Source organism: Mobula birostris, chromosome 31, assembly GCF_030028105.1.
Source record: "Mobula birostris isolate sMobBir1 chromosome 31, sMobBir1.hap1, whole genome shotgun sequence".
Classification (NCBI taxonomy): domain Eukaryota; kingdom Metazoa; phylum Chordata; class Chondrichthyes; order Myliobatiformes; family Myliobatidae; genus Mobula; species Mobula birostris.
In genome coordinates this window covers 6,989,891-7,010,277 of record NC_092400.1, presented here as the reverse complement: position 1 = coordinate 7,010,277, position 20,387 = coordinate 6,989,891, and the positions used below count along the sequence as shown (strand labels likewise).

The 20,387-nt window shown below is 43.4% G+C and overlaps 1 protein-coding gene and 1 long non-coding RNA gene across 8 annotated transcripts in view; one reads left to right on the top strand and one right to left on the bottom strand.

Moving 5' to 3' along the window:
- LOC140190845 (uncharacterized) overlaps positions 1-17,604 on the bottom strand; it is a 33,226-nt gene extending 15,622 nt beyond the window's left edge. The window contains exon 1 of the long non-coding RNA XR_011883694.1: positions 17,543-17,604. This is a non-coding gene — a long non-coding RNA (uncharacterized lncRNA). The remainder of the gene's footprint in view (positions 1-17,542) is intronic.
- Positions 1-20,387, top strand: part of LOC140190844 (coiled-coil domain-containing protein 60-like) — an 88,154-nt gene that overhangs the window by 56,601 nt on the left and 11,166 nt on the right. For 6 of the 7 annotated variants that reach the window (XM_072247736.1, XM_072247732.1, XM_072247731.1 and 3 more), the window contains 2 exons: positions 12,373-12,460; positions 17,664-17,762. In XM_072247736.1, coding sequence (XP_072103837.1) covers positions 12,373-12,460; positions 17,664-17,762 — 187 coding nt within the window. The remainder of the gene's footprint in view (positions 1-12,372; positions 12,461-17,663; positions 17,763-20,387) is intronic. The other variant, XM_072247735.1, reaches the window with a different exon arrangement.

Here is a 20,387-nt window from a genome sequence, read left to right as displayed (position 1 = left end):
AGGCAATACATAATAATAGAGAAAAAACTGAGATTACAGGAAGTAGATATACATATTAAATAGTTAAATACTGTAAGTAGTGCAAAAGTAGGAATAAAAAAATACGGTCGTGAGGTACTGTTCATGGTTTCAATATCCATTCAGAAATTGGATGGCAGAAGGGAATAAGCTGTTCCTGAATCGTTGAGTGTGTGCTTTCACGCCTCTGTACCCCCTGCCTAATGGTAACAGTGAGAACAATGAGGACTAATGAAAATGTACGTCCGCAACTGCAGAACAGTCTTTAGCTGAGAACTAATTCACTATAATAATCCGCAAGTTTTAGCTGAGCGCTTATTCACCATAATAGGTTTAATGTCCTTGATGAGTTATTAATACAACATACAGTGATTTGTATAATGTTCTGTCCATTGCTCGTGCTAATTTACCTTGGGTTAATGACTTTGTTAAATTAATAAAATCGTAACACAGTGATTATGTCACTCAGAATTCATAGTGCACTGGGTGTGTTTAACCTGTAGATGATAACTGCATAATGGAGGCACGTGTAGGTGATGGAAATACAGCGCTGAAACAAAGGAAGCATTTCTTCTGAGGTTACTGCTACATGGTCTCAGTTGCCTCTTTTTTTTAATTTGCTAATTAACTTGTGCTGTTCTTTGACACTGACAGAGCATTACCTGCAGGCCATTGTGAGGCAAGAACAGACGAGCAGAAATTTGACTTGTGTATTGGCAACTGGGAATAAATCCATTAATATAACTTGTGTTGTGCCACCATCTAGTTTGAATTTTCTCTTGCTAACATTTTCTATAGTGTGCTTGTTGCATTTATATAATGAAAAACACATTTAATAATAACTCAAACAACAGGAATTCTGCAGATGCTGGAAATTCAAGCAACACACATCAAAGTTGCTGATGAACGCAGCAGGCCAGGCAGCATCTCTAGGAAGAGGTACAGTCGACGTTTCAGGCCGAGACATTTAATAATTTAATAATAACTTCAGCTTTTGCATTAGCTTGCTTTTTACATGGTATTTTATTAATCAAAATTCAGATTCAAAGTGCATTTATTATCGAAGATTGTATAAATTATACAACCTTGAGATTTCTTTGTTTACCTGCAGTGGCAAAAACCCAAATTAAAAAAAAGACGAGACCCAGTCCCCACAGAGAAAGAGAGAAAGAAACAAATCACTCAAGTAATAGAAGCAAGCAACAACAACAGCATGCGGAACCAAATCGAGTCCTTAGATCCCGGAGCAGCTCAGAGTCGGTCCAAAGCCTTGGCATTCAGTTCATCATATTAGCGGGGCAAATTGCCGCAAGGATCACAGATACAAGGCACAGTAGCTGGGGGGCATTCACACAGCCTCAGAGTCACGAAGAGAGGAAACACCTCCCCCCCAGTCTATCTGGGCCAGTGTTTAAATTGTTCGAAGCTAGCACAAGGACCCAGCCTCACCACGACGAATCATTTTGGGACTGCATTTTACTGCCGGAGAAACCATTCTCAATCTCTCCAAATTGGCTCGGCACTCAGAGCAACCAAACTTCGCCCAACACCCAGCCGTCCAGTCTATCTGGGCTGGCATTTAGATTGTCCAAACCGCTTATTGTACCTCGCATTGGGACCCAGGCTTCGCTGCGGTGAATCGCTCCGGGCCTACAACACGCCGGCCAGTGATCCGCTTCGGAGCAGGATTTCACTGCCGAAGAAGCTATTCTTGACCTCTCCAAATCAGCTCAGCGCTTGGAGCGATCCACCCTCGCTCCTGGGCCAGCTGGACGGGGATCGGAACTCTTCTGTCCCATCATCTCCTCTCCGAGGCGTCCACTGTAACCAGCACATCTCCAACTCCAAATGCGTTGATTTTGGCAGGGCACATCCCTCGAGTTTGCTTTCCCTCACCGGCCTTGTCATTGTTTGCAGTGATAGTTTATCACCATTTTCTTCAAAAAAGTGTTATTAATAATGTTTTTTAATTGAATTCCTTTGCTTTTCAATTATCAGTAAGCTGTCACACATCTTTGGTAGCGCCATCTTAAACTGGAAGTTTTAATCTTTTTTTTAGCCAGAAATTAGATTGCATCACACACATTTCACATTCGTGACATGCAGGTTTTTTCATGATTTTCAACTACTGTGTAACAGGTGTAGAACACATGACCAAGAAATCCTCAGACCAACTAGTAGAAAGCATTGATGCATTAGGAGTGATGCATTTCTGGGCAATGACTTGGTCCTAGAGGACAAAGTGTCAGTCACTGAAATAGATTGATCATTATATTGTAAGACTAGTGATGGAGAGGGTCAAGGAGCCATTAATGGAGGACGTGTAAACTGGAAGAGGACACAGGTGGGATCGAGTTTCTGCTATCTAAGAAATCAAACCACCTTCAAAAATCTTTGCACATCAGCCACCCCCCCCCGCAAAAGATCACTTGTTTCCTGTAGATGCAGCAGAACTATGGCAATATGCCTAGTAAAAGTCCAATAATCCATGATCTAATCAGTTTGGAAATCTCAATAGACCAACGTCTGTCTCTCTGGATGCTGTTTACGGTGCTCCCTTTAAACTCACTGAGGCCCAAGTCCCTTATGTCCTTTGGGGCCCAGATTTTAAAGGTGAAAGAGCATCTTTACTTTCTGCATCAAAACATACAGTGAAATGCGTCACTTGTGTCAAATCAAATCAGTGAGGATAGGGCGGGGCAGCCCACAAGTGGCGCCAGACCTCTGGCACCAACATAGCGTGCCCACAGTTCACTCAGCCTGACCATACATCATTGGAACATGGGAGGCCACCAGAGCATCTGAAAGAAATCCACGCAGTCACGGGTAAAATGTACAACTCCCATACAGACAACAGTGGGAATCGACGTTCAATCTTACAACTGGCGCTGTAAAGGGTTGCGCAAACCGCTACGTTACTCTGCCACCCCCACTTCTCCTTTAAACCTACCACAATGCCAACAACCAATTTAAACTTCTCCTTTAAACTTACCACAATGCCAACAACCAATTTAAACTTCTCCTTTAAACTTACCACAATGCCAACAACCAATTTAAACTTCTCCTTTAAACTTAACACAATGCCAACAACCAATTTAAACTCATGTTTTCAGCACCCCCTTTTAAACACATGAGGTTCATTTGAGAGTTTATTGAACATTAAAACTGTGTTAGAGTATCATAAGGCACAATATCTATAGTCTAGAGCCATCCAAAGATATTGCATTATCAGAGCTTTATTGTGTCTTGTTCCTGCACATTCCTTTTGCAGAAAACACCTCCCTGTGTTAAATTCCATGTGCAACTGTCTGCATGAAAAGTGGGAACAAAGATTGACAGGGAAACTTGGAACAGAAAAATGGGAGGTTCTTAAGGAGGAGAGGTTTCAGGAACAGGTTGATTGATATATTTCCACAAGAGGAAACCGAGGCCAAACAAAGCCAGTATCCATTGGATGAAGGGATGCTGTGAACGGGATGAAACATAATAGGGGGGCGTAGGGTGCATGTCAAAGTTCAAAGCACATTTATTATCAAAGTATGTATACTATATACAACCTTGAGATTTGTCACCTTACAGCCAAAAAAGAAACCCAACAGAAAGTCTGCATTAGTTAAGGAGAGCCAGCATAGATTTGTAAGTGGGAGGTTAGGTTTGACCATTCCAGAGCATTGAGTGAAGTTTTGATATTTTCTAATTATATCACAATCAAATTTATTATCACTAACGTGTGTCGTGAAATTTGTTGTTTTGTGACGGGACTACAGTGCAGAACAAAAGCATTTCTAAAAGCTGCAGAAAGAACTAAATAGTGTGAGAGAGAAATACTGAGGTAGTGTTTATGGACTGTTTGAAAATCTGATGGTAGAGGGGAAGAAGCTGTTCCTAATATGTTGAGTTTGGTTCCTGCACCTCCTCCCTGATGATGGTAATGTGAAGAGGGTACAGTATGTCCTGGATGGTGAAGGCCTTGAAGTTTGTTATTTACTGGCCCCACACTCAATGGTACTGGCTGATGTTGGTGACCAACACTGGCATCAACAACCCTGTCCCAGGCACAAATGACACAATACATGCGCTCGCCCCAGCTGAATTCCCTCCACTTCCATTCCTCTCGATCACTGATTGTCAGCAACTGACCCTCATCACTGTTCCACCTTCTGACCCAGCCCTGCCTCTTTCCCCCAGGAAGCTCTGGGGCCAGGGTTTGCCAACTTTTGTTATACCCCAGACCCTTACCATTAGCCAAGGGGTCCATGGACGTCAGGCTGGAAAGCCCTGCTCTAGACATAGATGAATACTTTTGTACGATCTACACATGGCACAAAGGAAAGGCCGTAACAGTGCAAAGATACAATTAAAGCATGAGCCTCAGTTGCTGCTGAATTTCCAAGCAACAGGCTCATAACCACAGCAATTATTACTCTCCTTAATGTCAGCTGTATTAACACATCACTGAAGCAGCAAGTAAATTGTAGATCATCACTTAGAGCAAATGTGAAGAGGAAACGTATTTGACTGAGCTGTCTCGCAATCTAAATTGAGGGTGATTATTGCAACACTAATAGGCAGTTCTTGGGCAAACCATATATTTTATCTTACCATTGAAGTATTTGCCAGTGGAAGTTTTGTGCTCATCCTCCACTGATGTGACTTGGTAAGTTGACAAGTGTGCATTTTGGTGCCAAATTGAACAGTTCTTTAAATTTCAAAAATAAACTTTATCCCTAATGTAAATGTGTATATATATGTTTCATCCCTCAGTGTCCAGTAGCGGAACAATCTCAGACTGTAGCCTTTCCCTACAAAGACTTTGCACTGGCTGCACCAAACTTCATTGCATACCTCAGCATGTACTCCTGCTGCTTGAAATGTTCTAGTTGTCAGTATTCCCTGTTGGCATTGTTCATTCTGATCTGTTTTGTGCCCTGAATCTAAGGAACGATGTGCTGCCCTGGAGAGAGTGCCGAGGAGGTTTGCAAGAATGATCCCAGGGAAGGCTAAACCTAAGAGGAGCAATGACCCAGAGCTTATACATGATGGAGTTCAGAAGGACAAGGGGAGACCTCACTGAAACCAACTGAATATTGAAAGCCCTGGATGCAGCAGACATGGGGAGGATGTTTCCATTAGGATCTGAGGGAACTGCCTCGGAATAAAGGGGCACCCCTCTGAACTGAGATTAGGAGTTATTTCTTTAGCCAGAGGGTGGTAAACCTGTTGAATTTGTTGCCATAGCAAACATTTTGCAGCAACACAAAACATCACTGTAAACAGAAATTGATGGCACGCATTACTGGCCCTTCGGCCCACATGTAAGCTACTCTAGAAATTGCCTATCTAAAGGAGCCCTCTATTTTTCTAAGCTCCATGTGAAAGCTCCTCTTGAAAGACCCATTTGTATCCACCTCTACCACTGTCGCTGGCAGTGCATTCCATGCACCCACCACTCTCTGTGTGAAAAACTTACCCCCAACATCCCCCTTTTACCTTACATCTCAAGAGATGTTTTTTGGCCACAAAATCAGAGGTAGCACTTTAGTAATGAGGGGAAAACTTTGTGGGGTGGGTTCAAAATGCATTTCCAAACTAAATGGAACAATTCAACAGCAAACTGCTCAAAGAAAGGCAAGACTACAAGGGATTTCTCATGTGAATATGTCCTCCATCAAGGATGTTTTCGATAGACATTGCCTCAAGAAGGTAGCATCCAACATTAAGAACCCCCACCAGCCAGGACATGCCCTCTTCTCATTGCTATCATCAGTGAGCAGTTGCAGGATCCTGAAGACACACACTCAACATTTTAGAAACACCTTCTTCCCATCCAAGCAGACCATGAACACAACCTCACTTTTGTAAAACTTGTTTATTTTTAAGTGTGGGTATGTGGCCATGTGGATAAGACATTGGACTAGCGACCTGAAGGTCGTGAGTCCGAACCCCAGCCGAGGGAACGTGTTGTGTCCTTGAACAAGGCACTTAATCATACATTGCTCTGGTGCCAAGCTGTTTGGGTCCTAATGCCCTTCTCTTGGACAACATCGGTCTCGCGGAGAGGGGAGACTTGCAGCATGGGCAACTGCTGGTCTTCCATACAACCTTGCCCAGGCCTGCGCCCTGGAGAGTGAAGACCTTCCAGGCGCAGATCCATGGTCTCGCAAGACTAACGAATGCCTTTTTATTTATTTTTAAATATCATTATAAATTACAGTAATTTTTTATGTGTTGTGCAGTGTTGCCATCGCAAAACATCAAACTTCATGACATTAGGGTTAGGGTTAGGGTGAATCAATGCCAGACAAAAGAAGAAATCAAAGAATTGCATCATTTTGCCGTTCCTCAGCTGCCGGTACAGAAGGCGTAATACCACCAGCAGCCAGTGAAGGGCGCTGCCTGCTTAACTTTTCATCTTATCTCCTCCATACTAATTAATATTGCAGGATGTCAGTACTGTGGCAGAGATAATTGCTTGTTTTGTAAGCTATCCCTGTTTTAAAATCTTCACTGCCCAGATAGCTCATATTTTGTTCCTCAATCATTGGTGTACCTGCTATTTTAACAATAGTCTCTATACGGTCTTTCCACTCGATTAGTGTTTTGTCTCCAAACCTCTAGACAGTTCAGAGAATGGAGATAGATGAACAGTCATATTGTGTGGGTGCAAGTTTGTTAGAGAGGTGTTGTGTGTGATTGCGTCTGCATGTAGGTCTGTGGGTCTGTGAGTGAGAAGTACAGTGATGTGTGTGAGAGATACTGTGTGTGACCATGTCTAGTGTTTGTAAATGTACGGGTCATTGTTGTGTGTAAGAGAGAGAGATGCTGTGTGTGTGTGACTGTTTGTGTCCGTCTGTGTGACTGTGTGTGTGTGTGTGTGTGTGTGTGTGTGTGTGTGTGTGTTCACAGCCTTCTGCTGCTGTAGCCCATAGATTTGACATGTTGTGCAGTTAGAGATGCTCTTCTGCGCACCACTGTTGTAATGTGTTTATTTGAGTTACTGTCACCTTTCCATCAGCTTGAGTCAGTCTGGCCATTTTCTTCTGACCTCTCTCATGAACGAGGCATTTTCACCCACAGAACTGCTGCTCACTGTGTGTTATTTTTTGATTATTGCACTTTTCTCTCTAACCTCTAAGCCTTAGGAGTCCCAGGAGATCAGCAGTGCGAAATCCTGCTTGGGCTCCCAAGCAGAGTGTTGGACAGAGGAGGTTTTACAAAATGAGTAGCAGAACTACAAGAGCATAGACTTAGGAGGAGAGTGAGGCCATTCGTCCCATTAAATCTACTCCACCATTCAATCAGAAATGACTTTTTACCCTTCTGAAACCCATTCCCCTCCCTTCTCCCGAACCTTTGATGCCTTAACTATCTATCAACCTCCACTCCAAATGTACTTCCACAGCCAGCTGTGGCAATGAATTCCATGGATTCACCACTCCCTGGCCAACGAAGTTCCTCCTCATCTCTGCTCTGTTCTGCAACTGTGTCCTCTGGTCCTGGACACCCCCACTTTAGGAAACATTCTCTCCATATCCACTCTATCTAGGCCGTTCACTGCAGCGTAACTGCCAGTTCGGGATGCTTCTCACAACATGAAGTTGCTACAAATGTTCACTGAAATTGACCGTGGTGTGTAACATGGCCATCCCCAGAGTTTGTTAAAAAGGAGCAGTACAGTTTTTTCCCAACAGTGATGCAGGCAACTTGATGAACACTCAAGTCTTTAATAACAGACGTAAAATGATTAACCCACAGACTGTTCACTAATATTAGAATTTTTAGGCTTGGTTGAAGAAACACAAAACATTTTTAATAAAATTACAAAGCACTGTTTTCCTGCTTAATAAGCAACTAGACATTGAGAAGTACTCCTCATGTTGCAATTATATATATAATATAGTTGCCAAACCTGTGCCTCTGGCATTTTTTTTGTTAGAAGTAACCAAAGAAACTTTTTCTTCATTTAATTGAAATGTTTGAACTCAGTCACAATGGAAAGCTCAGTTACCACCAGGAAGCCTGAAGTTGTCCCCCGGTCAATTGAATGTAGCAAAATCAGAAAACAGGAGCAGAAGTAGGCCACTCGGCCCCTCACATCGGCCACATCAACTTCAAAATGACTAAAGTGTCACAGAATCGTACAGCTTAGAAGTAAGCCCTTTGGTCCACCAAGCCCATCCTGGCAGATCCGCCTAGGTGTCATCCCCTAAATTCTTCATAGTCCTCAATATCCTGATCTTTCAAAAATATATCTGCTCCCTCCTCTATTTCCTTCTCTCCCTTGGATAGCTGTTAGATGAGCAGGCTGCTGTGTTTCATTGCTTGGGACCTCGTTTGCAACTTATTGCTAACATTAAGCATTGTGTAGCCTGTACATTGAGAAATTTAATCCTAAAGTATGTGTTACATTATTGGAAAATTTTCTTAGAACTAAAAGCAGCAGGTTGCTGGGATCGATCCAAAGTCAAGGCACACAGGGAAACATAACCCTGATAACATCTCTGAAGACTTTTTTTTAAAGTTCACTCTGTCAGAAGGAGGCTTGTACGAGATGAGATGATCTCTGTGGATTGCCATCCATGGTATTCATCCTCCGAGCTCAGTAATCCCAGTCTCCCAGCGAAGCACTCCCAATCCCCCAGTGCAATAACACAGAAAACAGAGCCTGCACAACAGCTAAAATGGAGGGCTGTAACCCTATGACAGTGAAATCATAGGACGGGGATAAGAATTCTGCTGAGTTACCCAGCTCTTCCACTATAACTTTGAGGGAAAAGCTGGAGAAAGAGATGCATATAGGCATTTACACAATTTTCTCCAGTTACTGCTGAAGTTTATTTTGGGGGGGGGGGTGTGGGTGTGTAAACATTTATATTATGAATATCATTCTTTTTAAGGAGCATTGAAAAGTGATAGCATTTTAAAAATAATTGACGCTCTTCTTATAATCCTCTTAAAATAAATCTTAGCTTCCTGACAGCCAAGACTGAACCCAAAACTCTACATTTATTTATTCTTCAATTTTTGACAATCATAATTACTTGTGATTGTAAAAATTTAAAGTCATTGAACACTAAACATTTTGAGTTGACGAGCTCTGCAGATTTCTGCGTGGCGAAATTTAAGGGTATTAATAAACACAGAGGGCTATAACGGAGGGAAGGATTATACTGATCTTAGACTAGTTTAAAGGGTTGGCATAATGTCGTGAACCAAAGGTGCCATACTGTGTTGTACTGTTCTATGTTTCATAAAGAATCAAAAACGTGTGTGTTTTTGGTCATATGTGTTAAATGTGTCAATAGAGTCAGGGCTCTATTTTTCAGACCTTCTTCAAAAAGAATCCCTTTAAGTTGAGGTTGACTTACTTCTGTGGATTCTGGCTGATGAGATGAATATAGGACCCACATCCATTTTCCTGGCCCAGCTAAATTTTCACTGAACTTCCATTCTACTGTGTTAGAGGCCAAAGGTTCTTGGTATCTCTCTGAATATTTCCCCTCAGGACAGACTCCCTCATAAGTTAATAAAATGTTAGATTCTTCAATGAGGTTTTGAGAAGATACAGAGTAAATGCTTGCCATGATTGGGCCCCACCAGTGAGCCTGTTAGCACTATATAGTGTCAGGCATGGAGACAATGTGGTCCACCATTGGAGTGGCTATGCGATTACAGCTTTGATACTGGGAATGTTGGCTTAGCAGAAGAAATTGACATTAATTTAGCTAGGGGTTTTCTCTTTGGAGGGAAGGAGGATGAGAGACAACTTGATAGAGGTGTATCATATTTTAAGAGGTGTGAAAAAATGGAAGGTTATGGGCTCTGTAAGAGAAAAGGGTTAGATTGATCATGGGGTCGGCATAAAAGGTCAGCATAATATCATGGTCTGAAGAGCCTATACAGAGCTACACTGTTCTATATTTTATGGTTTTAATTTGTTCATTCTGCTTTTGTGTTTGAAAGATTTGAGGTTGTGTTGGTGGTACTTTTCCAGTGCTTTGAGTTCAAGAAAGCAGCGTCCATCATCAAAGACTCCACAACCCCATCCAAACAATGCTCTTTTCTTACTACTACCATTGGACAGGAGGCACAGAAGCCCTAGGTCCCATATCACCATGTCCAGGAACAGTTATTATCCTAAAACCATCCGGCTCCTGAACCACTGTGGATAACTTCATTCACCACTACTGTGAACTGAATCTATGACCTATGCTTTCAAGGATTCTTTACAACTCATGTTCTCGGTCTCATTTTTATTTGCACAGTTTGTCTTTTGTACATTGGCGTTTGTCAGTCTTTAACAGTTTATGGATAGTTTTTCATAAAATTTAATTGTATTTCCTTTCTCCTGTAAAGAAAACGGATCTCAAGATAGCATTTTGTGGGACTTTGAACTTCAAGTTGCCCCCAGTAGATAGTCCACATCTCTGAAGCATAATAGGTTAGCAGAGGTCACACTTGAACCATGAACTATTGACAGGTTAGAGATCATATTCTTCAAGTACTGTTTCCTTCAGGTGGCCAAAGGCTATTGCTGTAACATTGGAAGAGGCAGTGAATTCAGTAGTTTTATCTTCCTCCATTTAGAAGAGGCTTCCACGGTATGGGAAGTGGACCATGTTTTCCAGGATCTCATCTTGGACACTTAATGAGAAGGGATGTTGTTGTAGAATGGGAGCAAGATGGTGGAGTACCTTTGTTTTGCTTATGTTTGATGTAAGACCCAATCTGTCATATGATTTAGTGAACAAGTCAATGGTAGTCAAGCCTCCAAAAGTGTACTATTTATTAGTCTTGCTTATGTATTGCATTTCCAAAGTGAATTACAGCATTGCTGAGATATCTGGTGTGCTTCGCTTGTTTGAGATGAAGCAGATGAAAGCAGTTTTGAGATGGATTTCCACTATCCTTCTTGGCTGACGTAGTTGACAGCTTTATTGAGGTTGAATAAGACCATTTGGTTGCTGCTACTCTTTACATTTGTCTTGAAGTTGCTGTACATCAAACATGTCTCCCAATGGACAAAATTAACTGAAGGAGCAAGTTAGGAATTTATTGGCAAAGACTTCCCCTGTACTCCTTGGCAGAGAGGCCCATCTGAAGTAACGAGAATTGGACTTCAACGGTCATGATTACAGATTCTCTGCGGTTCCTCTGTCAATGTGAAGAGGGTGAGGCTATAAATTAACTTCGGAGACTCCTTTTGGCCAAATTCTAGAACTGCAGTAGTAATATCACCTCAGCTGCCAGTGACCTTGCTGATTTGTGGTATCAGATCATATGTTGTGGATTAGATTATATATACCTGAATCAAAGAGAGAGTCTTCGTTGAGAGTCACTGGAGAGACACTTCTTCAAAGCACCATAGAAAGCATCCTTTCTGAATGCATCATGTCTTGGTACGGCAACTGATCTCCCTGTGACCACAGAAAACCAGTTCCAATTCCACTGTTTGATGTCTTGGCCATCAATGGGCTTTCCTGTCTGACATCAGATTGAGAATAATTGTGCTAAATTGCTTACCTGCTGCCAGAGAACAGCACGGGGAGGAGTGCCATTTCCCCATTTGTACACGCATTGGCAGGATAGACCACACACCTCATTGCAGCAGTGCTGAGTCAGAATCAGAATCAGGTTTATTATCACTGGCATGTGACATTAAATTTGTTAATTTAGCAGCAGCAGTTCAATTCAATATATAATCTAGAAGAGAAATAAATCAATTACAGTATACTTATATTGAATAGATTTAAAAATGTGCAAAGAAACAGAAATACCGTATGTTAAAAAAGAGAGGTAGTGTCCTAGGGTTCAATGTCCATTTAGGAATCAGACGGCAGAGGGGAAGAAGCTGTTCCTGAATCGCTGAGTGTGTGCCTTCAGGCTTCTGTACCTCCTACCTGATGATAACAGTGAGAAAAGGGCATGCCCTGGGTGCTGGAGGTCCTTAATAATGGACGCTGCCTTTCTGAGACACTGCTCCCTGAAGATGTCCTGGGTACTTTGTAGGCTAGTACCGAAGATGGAGCTGACTAGATTTACAACCCCCTGCAGCTTCTTTCGGTCCTGTGCAGCAGCACCCCCCCCCCCCACACCAGACAGTGATCCAGCCTGTCAGAATGCTCTCCATGGTGCTTCTACAGAAGTTTTCGAGTGCATTTGTTGACATGCCAAATCTCTTCAAGCTCCTGATGAAGTATAGCCGCTGTCTTGCCTTCTTTATAACTACATCGATATGTTGGGACCAGGTTAGATCCTCAGAGATCTTGACACCCAAAAACTTGAAACTTGATGGCAAGGAGGAGCAAAATCTGAAAGTGTGCTCTGAATTCCACCATTGTGCTTTTCCGACAGATCTTCAGAAACTACTTGATTCTGTACACCAGAGCATAAACACAGAGCTTCATGGAGAACAGAAAGATCCAAGAAACAATGAGCAAAGGTACAATTTGTTTCATGTTTTGTTAGGAAGCTCTGCCACTACCTTTGAAACAATTCATAACACTGGCAACACGCTGGAGGAACTCAACAGGTCGGGCAGCATCCGTGGAAACGATCAGTCAACGTTTCGGGCCGGAACCCTTCATCAGGACTGAAGAGGGAAGGGGCAGAGGCCCTATAAAGAAGGTGGGGGGAGGATGGGAAGGAGAAGGCTGGTAGGTTCCAGGTGAAAAACCAGTAAGGGGAAAGATAAAGGGGTGGGGGAGGGGAAGCAGGGAGGGGATAGGCAGGAAAGGTGAAGGAGGAATAGGGGAAAACACAATGGGTAGTAGAAGGAGTCAGAACCATGAGGGAGGTGATAGGCAGCTGGGGGAGGGGACGGAGTGAAATGGGGATAGGGGGAGGGAATTACCGGAAGTTGGAGAATTCTGTGTTCATATCAAGGGGCTGGAGACTACCTAGACGGTATATGAGGTGTTGCTCCTCCAACCTGAGTTTAGCCTCATCGTGGCAGTAGAGGAGGCCATGTATGGACATGTCCGAATGGGAATGGGAAGCAGAGTTGAAGTGGGTGGCAACCGGGAGATCCTGTCTGTTGTGGCGGACGGAGTGGAGGTGCTTGACGAAGCGGTCCCCCAATCTGCGTCGGGTTTCACCGATGTAGAGGAGGCCGCATTGGGAGCACGGGTTGCAATAGATCACCCCAACATAACACTGGTGTGTTTCTATGTAAGTGCTTCCCTTAAAAAGCAACCTTGCCCTGTGATGAATTATCCTAGGGATTGTGCAGTGCTGAGGTGGTTGAAATATCCATGCTAGTGCCTGCATCAAGGGAGGGAAGATGTGAAGTATGAGCAGTATCGAAAGGAGAGGTGATGTAATGAGAAACAGGGATAGCAGGATGATATATAGGGAGGGGCAATGAGATGGAAAGATCTTCTTGTTCAGCCCCTCAGGTTAAGGATGACTTCCCAGCACAATGACTTTGTGGGATCTAATCTAACTTATGGGTCCTCCATGGGATCAGAACGCTCTGCAATTGATTCAAAATTCAAAGTAAATTTATTATCAAAGTACATTTACAGTACTGTGCAGAATTCTTAGGCACATGTATATGTAGCTCAGGTGCCAAAGACTTTTGCACAGTAGTTTATTTGTCAACGTGGAGTGGAAAGCGAGGCTGTAATTCTGGCGGGAGCAAAGGGTGTTTGGAATGGCAAGAGTGGAGTGCTGCAGGAGGAGTGTGGGACAGGCGTCAAAGAAGGAATGCTAGGAGCAGATGGTGGCGTGAGTGCAGACACATGCAGCCCCGAGACACCAGGCAAGGTCATTTGATTCCAAACAATTGGGTTATCGATCATTACAGAATATCTCTCTGGTGCTTCCCGCTCCCTCCCCTCTCCCTTCTCCTTTCCCCTTTTCGCAACCGTGATTGCCCTCTCCCTACCCCCGTCACACTCTCAGTCCACAGTAGAGACCCATATCAGAATCAAGTTTATCATTACTCACGTGTCGTGAAATTTGTTCTTTTTGCAGCAGCAGCAGTACAATGCAATGCATAAAATTACTACAATACTGTGCAAAAGTCTTTGAGCACCCTAGCTATGTATACGTGCCTAAGACTTTTGCACAGTACTGCAGATCACCAAATATTACCGAGATTTTTTTTTGCTGTTATTCACTGTAGAACAAAGAAACATAGAAAACATAGAAAACCTACAGCACAATACAGGCCTTGGGCCCACAATGCTGTGCCGAACATGCCCTTACCTTAGAAATTACCTAGGGTTACCCATAGCCCTCTATTTTTCTAAGCTCCATGTACCTGTTCAGGTGTCTCTTAAAAGACCGTATTGTATCCACCTGCACCACCATCGCTGGCAGCCCATTCCATGCACTCACCGCTCTCTGCATAAAAAACTTACCCCTGGCATCTCCTCTGTACCTACTTCCAAGCACCTTAAATCGGTGCCCTCTTGTGCTAGCCATTTCAGCCCTGGGGAAAAACCTCTGACTATCCACACGATCAATGCCTCTCATCATCTTATACACCTCTATCAGGTCACCTCTCATCTGCTGAGAGATACAATAGAATTAATGAAAAACTCCACACAAGCTAAGACCGACAAGCAACCAATATGCAAAAGAGGACAGACTGTGCAAATACAATACTAAGTAAATAGATGCACAGCGACGCTATTACAGCTTAGGGCGTCAGAGTTTGGAATTCTGAAATATCTGAAATCCTTCCCAAGGAACATCCTTTGTCTCAATCCACCACAAAATTTTATATCTTTCGGTAATAAATCCCTCTCATTTTTCTAAATTGTAGTGTGTAGGCCCAATGTTGTCAACATTTCTTCATACATCAATTCTTCAAAACTTGCATGTGTCCTCTTGTCCTGGCTATGTTTAGATTGAGCAGGTTGGACATCAGCTTGTGCGTTGGCCTCCCAAGTCCCTTTGACGGTCAACAGAGAAAGGCTGTGGAGAATTCTTCTCAAATTTGGTTTCATCCACTCCGTGTTGATCTTCGCCCTTCTGTCAAACACAGACCCGATCCAAGTACAGAGTAAAAGAATCCCACGAGCTCCTTCTGACTGGCACCACATGTGGGGAAGGGGACAAGTAGACAATTTGGGGAGGAATTTGTCATGGAGAAATGTTGCTTGTGATTTCCTGTGCCCTCATAGAAACATAGAAAATAGGTGCAGGAGTAGGCCATTCGGTCGTTCGAGCCTGCACCGCCATTCAGTATGATCATGGCTGATCATCCAACTCAGGACCCTGTATCTGCCTTCCCTCCACACCCCCTGATCCCTTTAGCCACAAGGGCCATATCTAACTCCCTCTTAAATATAGCCAATGAACTGGCCTCAACTGTTTCCTGTGGCAGAGAATTCCACAGATTCACCACTCTCTGTGTGAAGAAGTTTTCCCTTATCTCAGTCCTAAAAGGCTTCCCCTTTATCCTTAAACTGTGACCCCTCATTCTGGACTTCCCCAACATCGAGAACAATCTTCCTGCATCTAGCCTGTCCAATCCCTTTAGGATTTTATACGTTTCAATAAGATCCCCCCTCAATCTTCTAAATTCACGTCACAGCAGTCTTACAAAAAGAGAGGAAGAGCGTAGATGTTCAGCAAAGCGGTCCGCCAGAGAAAGCAGGATCTCCCAGTGGCCACACATTTTAATTCCACATCCCATTCCCATTCTGACATGTCTATCCACAGCCTCCTCTACTGTAAAGATGAAGCCACACTCAGGTTGGAGGAACAACACCTTATATTCCGTCTGGGTAGCCTCCAACCTGATGGCATGAACATCGACTTTTCTAACTTCCGCTAAGGCCCCACCTCCCCCTCGTACCCCATCTTTTTATGCACACATTCGTTCTCTCACTCTCCTTTTTCTCCCTCTGTCCCTCTGAATATACCTCTTGCCCATCCTCTGGGTACCCCCCCCCCCACCGCTTGTGTTTCTTCCCGGACCTCCTGTCCCATGATCCTCTTGTATCCCCTTTTGCCTATCACCTGTCCAGCTCTTGGCTCTATCCCTCCCCCTCCTGTCTTCTCCTATCATTTTGGATCTCCCCCTCCCCCTCCAACTTTCAAATCCCTTACTCACTCTTCCTTAAGTTAGTCCTGACGAAGGGTCTCGGCCTGAAACGTCGACTGTACCTCTTCCTACAGATGCTGCTTGGCCTGCTGTGTTCACCAGCAACTTTGATGTGTGTTGCTTGAATTTCCAGCATCTGCAGAATTCCTGTGGTTTGCGTTTAGATTTACAGCTGTGCCATTTTACTTATCCATTTCTTGGTGATTGACTTAGCTATACTCCCAGGGGATATTCAATGACCTGGAAATTATCTTGTATCCACCTCCTGACTTGTATTTTTCAATAACCTTTTCGTGGAGTTGCTTGGAGTGTTCTTTTGTCTTCATGGTGTGGTTTTTGCCAGGATACTGACTCACCAGCATTTGAACCTGCCAGATACCTATGTATTTTACTACAAACAATTGCAACACCTTGACTGCACACAGGTTTATATATAGCTAGGACACCTTAACTAATTACTGTATCTGACTTCTAAAACCAATTGGCTGCACTAGTGATGATTTGGTGTGTCATATTAAAGGTGGTGTTTTATATTTGTAAATAATTTAGATCACTTTGTAGGGATTTGTTTTCATTTTGACACAATATAGTACATTCCTGCTGATCAGTGTCAAAAAAATCAAATTAAATTCACTCTGATAAATTAAATTCACTCTGATTCAATGCTGTAAAACAATAAAACATGAAAATTTCCGGGGGGGGGTGTGGGTAAATATTGTTTTTTTTTATATAGGCGCTGTATCTAAACCCGTCATGATCTTGCACATTAATGCCAAATCGCCTCTCCGCTTCCTAAGAATGGCAACCCCAGTCTCAGTTTACAACCGTAAACTAAAATAACCGCCACCTTGAAATATGGCACTTTCACTCTCTTCCTAAAATGTGATGACTGGAACTGGATGCATTTCCCTGGTTATGACCTTTGATGTTTTCCAACAGTTAACCAGTTAACTCCCAGCCTCTGTTGCTATTTCCTCATTTCACCCAGACTCACCTGGATCCACCTTCTCCCGCTCCTCTTTATATTGGTCACGACCCCTCCTTCAGATGGTTCCGTTTAATAACAGAGAGTGTATTCAGTATGCAAACTGAAATTCTCAGTCTTCACAGTCATCAACAAAACCAAACACTCCAAAGAATGAATGACAGAAACATCAGAATCCCAAAGCAAGCCCTACCACCTCCCACATGCAAGCCCCCAACAAGAGCATCCAAAATGATGGTATATTACCTCATTTCAGGAACTCAGACAGGCTTTCTCTCACTAGTGAGGGAAGGAGAGAGAGATTGCTACTGCAACAATGAGAGTGGAAGCCAAGATCAGTCCAAACAATGGATCTCAACAGTCCTTTCCCCTCTACAGAAGCTGCCCGACCTGCCGAGTTCTTTCAGCTGCATGCTTTATGCCACAGTCTCTTGTCTCAGTAAGCCTCCCTGCTCTGTCTAGGACTCCGTATCACTCACCATCCTTGCAGCGTGTCCTTCCACTTCAAACGAATGATGTGCTTTGAACGACATTTGCGTGCTATTTTGATAAATCGATCAATAACTTTAACGGTTTGTAATGAAGGTTCATTTCCTGCAGTTCAACAGCTGTCATGAGTAATGGAAAAATGAACCCACGGGCCAGTCACAGCACAGAGCCACCAGCTGATGTGAATAAATTACAGCAGAGACCAAAAAGGTACTTTCCAAATTAAAGTTGGCACCTGCTAAATTTGTCTGCAATCTAAGTTCGTATGGTGACAAGATGGATCACAAACCTCTATAATTAACCATCATTGTCATTTGGTATAAGAGTAGGACTTAAATCTTCTCAAATATGAACTAGTCCCAGCCTTCTGAGCTTCACATCCCTATCGTTTATGAGTTATGAAAGCTTCTTTTCCCTTCAGACTGCGTGAGACTGGAATAAGTGGGCCATAGGTTTAGGCTGAAAGGTTAAACGTTTGAAGGGAATGCAAGGAGAAGCTTCTTCACTTTGATGGTAATGTGAGTGTGGAACAAGGGGCAGGTTCAATTGCAACATTTTAGAGAAGTTCGGATAGGTACTTGGATGAGAGGGCTATGGAGGTATCAAAGTTGCTGGTGAACGCAGCAGGCCAGGCAGCATCTCTAGGAAGGGTCTCGGCCTGAAACGTCGACTGTACCTCTTCCTAGAGATGCTGCCTGGCCTGCTGCGTTCACCAGCAACTTTGATGTGTGTTGCTTGAATTTCCAGCATCTGCAGAATTCCTGTTGTTTGGGCTATGGAGGGCGAGGGTCTGGGTGCAGATAGATGGGACTAGGCAGAAAACTAGGCCAGCATAGACTAGATGGGCCGAAAGGCCTCTTTCTGTGCTATAGTGCTCCACGATTCTATGACTCTATAGTGCATTCCAAAATTTATTTGGAGGAAGATGGGAGTATACAGTATGGTCTATGATAGTTAATGAGTTGGACATATGTTGATTCTAAATGGGTGATTCCTTCTGTCATCAGAGAATGCCTTTTTAAAGAGGTTACCTTTTATTAATGGAAACACTGTATTAAAAGAATGACTTTGAATTCTGCATGTTCTTCCTGTGACTGCACTGGTTTGCATCGAATGCTCTGGTTACCTCCTGCACCCCTAAGATTTACTGGTGGGGCGATTGGATACTGTAACTCAATCCCTGGTGCAGATACTTGGTCAATGGGTCAAAGGAGAGTTGATGGAAATGTGAAGGAAAATGAGTTGCTGGGATACAAGGATGTCACAGGGTGAGTGAGACTGGTGGGATGTCTCAATTGGATGCTAGCATGGACCTGATGGGTTGAATGGTCTCTGGCTTTGTTGCTATAAATAAGTAATTAAGTGTTTTTTTCCAAAGATGGCACTAGTGAACCAGGGCAACGTGTTGTGGGCTGCTTACAAGACTTGTAAATATTCTTCTACTGAATTACACTCGTTGCAATCTGCAGTCTGTAATTTCCCTTCAAGCAGTGTATGTTTGAACTGGCTTAATGAACTAGCAATTTCACAATATTCTGAAGTTCTTGGCAGACGTAAATCTCAAGAATGCAGGTGTGGCACCTTTAAGCGGATGAATGTACATCACCATAGCCAGAAGAAAGGGAAGAGGGGAAGACTCCAAGCCAGAATGAATCACCAAGCAATGAAAGTTCCTCGACCTAGCATCTTATTAACAAATATACAGTCGCTGGCGAACACGTTTGAGGACCCAAGGACAAGGTTGCTGTGTTGGAGGGAAATGAGGAATTGCTGCGTTCTATGTTTAATGGAGACGTGGCTCACTCCAAACACATTGGAATCAGTGATCAGACCTGAGTGCTTCTTGATACATAGAATGGACCGAACTGCTGATTTGGAGAAGGCAAAAGGTGGGGGTCTGTGTTTCCTCATAACCTCTCTGAGGTGTTCGGATGCAGCAGTCTTGGTCTTGTGTCGCACTCTTGTTCCCTGACCTGGAACATCTAATGACTATTTGCCGACGGTTCTACTTATCAAGAGGATTCTCCTCCATGATCCTGACTGCAGTTTACATACCATCAAAAGTTGAACTCGACACATTGAATGCTGCCATCAAACAAGAAACTGCCCACCACAGCACATTTTAAATCATAGTCAGAGACTTCAGTCAGGCTTGTTTAAAGAAGTTGCTGCCAAATTATCATCAGCATATAAACTGCAGCATCCACAACTGTCCCAACATACGAGAGCACTGCTATCCTATGAGTGGGAATGCCTACCATTCCATGCCTAGACCGCATTTCTGGAAATCTGATCACTTGCTGCCCTTCTCCTACCTGCATACAGGCAGAGGCTAAAGATCAGGGCTCCAGAGTTAAAGACAACAAGGTGGTGGTCGTGTGAGGAAGGGATTGCTTTGAGTCAGTGGAATCATCAGAAGATCTGAATCCATGGATATTAGTATCTGTGGAAACACCACAGTTGTCATGGACTTTATTAAAACAGTTGTGGATGAGAGTGTCCCCACAAAATCATTCAGAGTCCTCCCCAACCAGCAGTGCTGGATAAACCATGAGGTCTGCTATCTACTGAGGACCAGATCAGTGGCATTCAGGTCCAGGCGCAATCCCCAGAAAGATATGGCAATTCTGGGCCAAACTTGAGTCACTGGGGGATGCTGAACAGCTGTGGTAGGACTTGAGTGCTATTACCTCTCACAAAGTGAAACCAAACAACATATGTGACAGCAGGGTTTTGCTCCCCGATGAGCTCGATGCCTTTTATGCTCACGTTCAGCATCAAAACATGGAGGAACCTTCACTCACCCCCACACCCCCCAATGACCCTGTGGTTTCA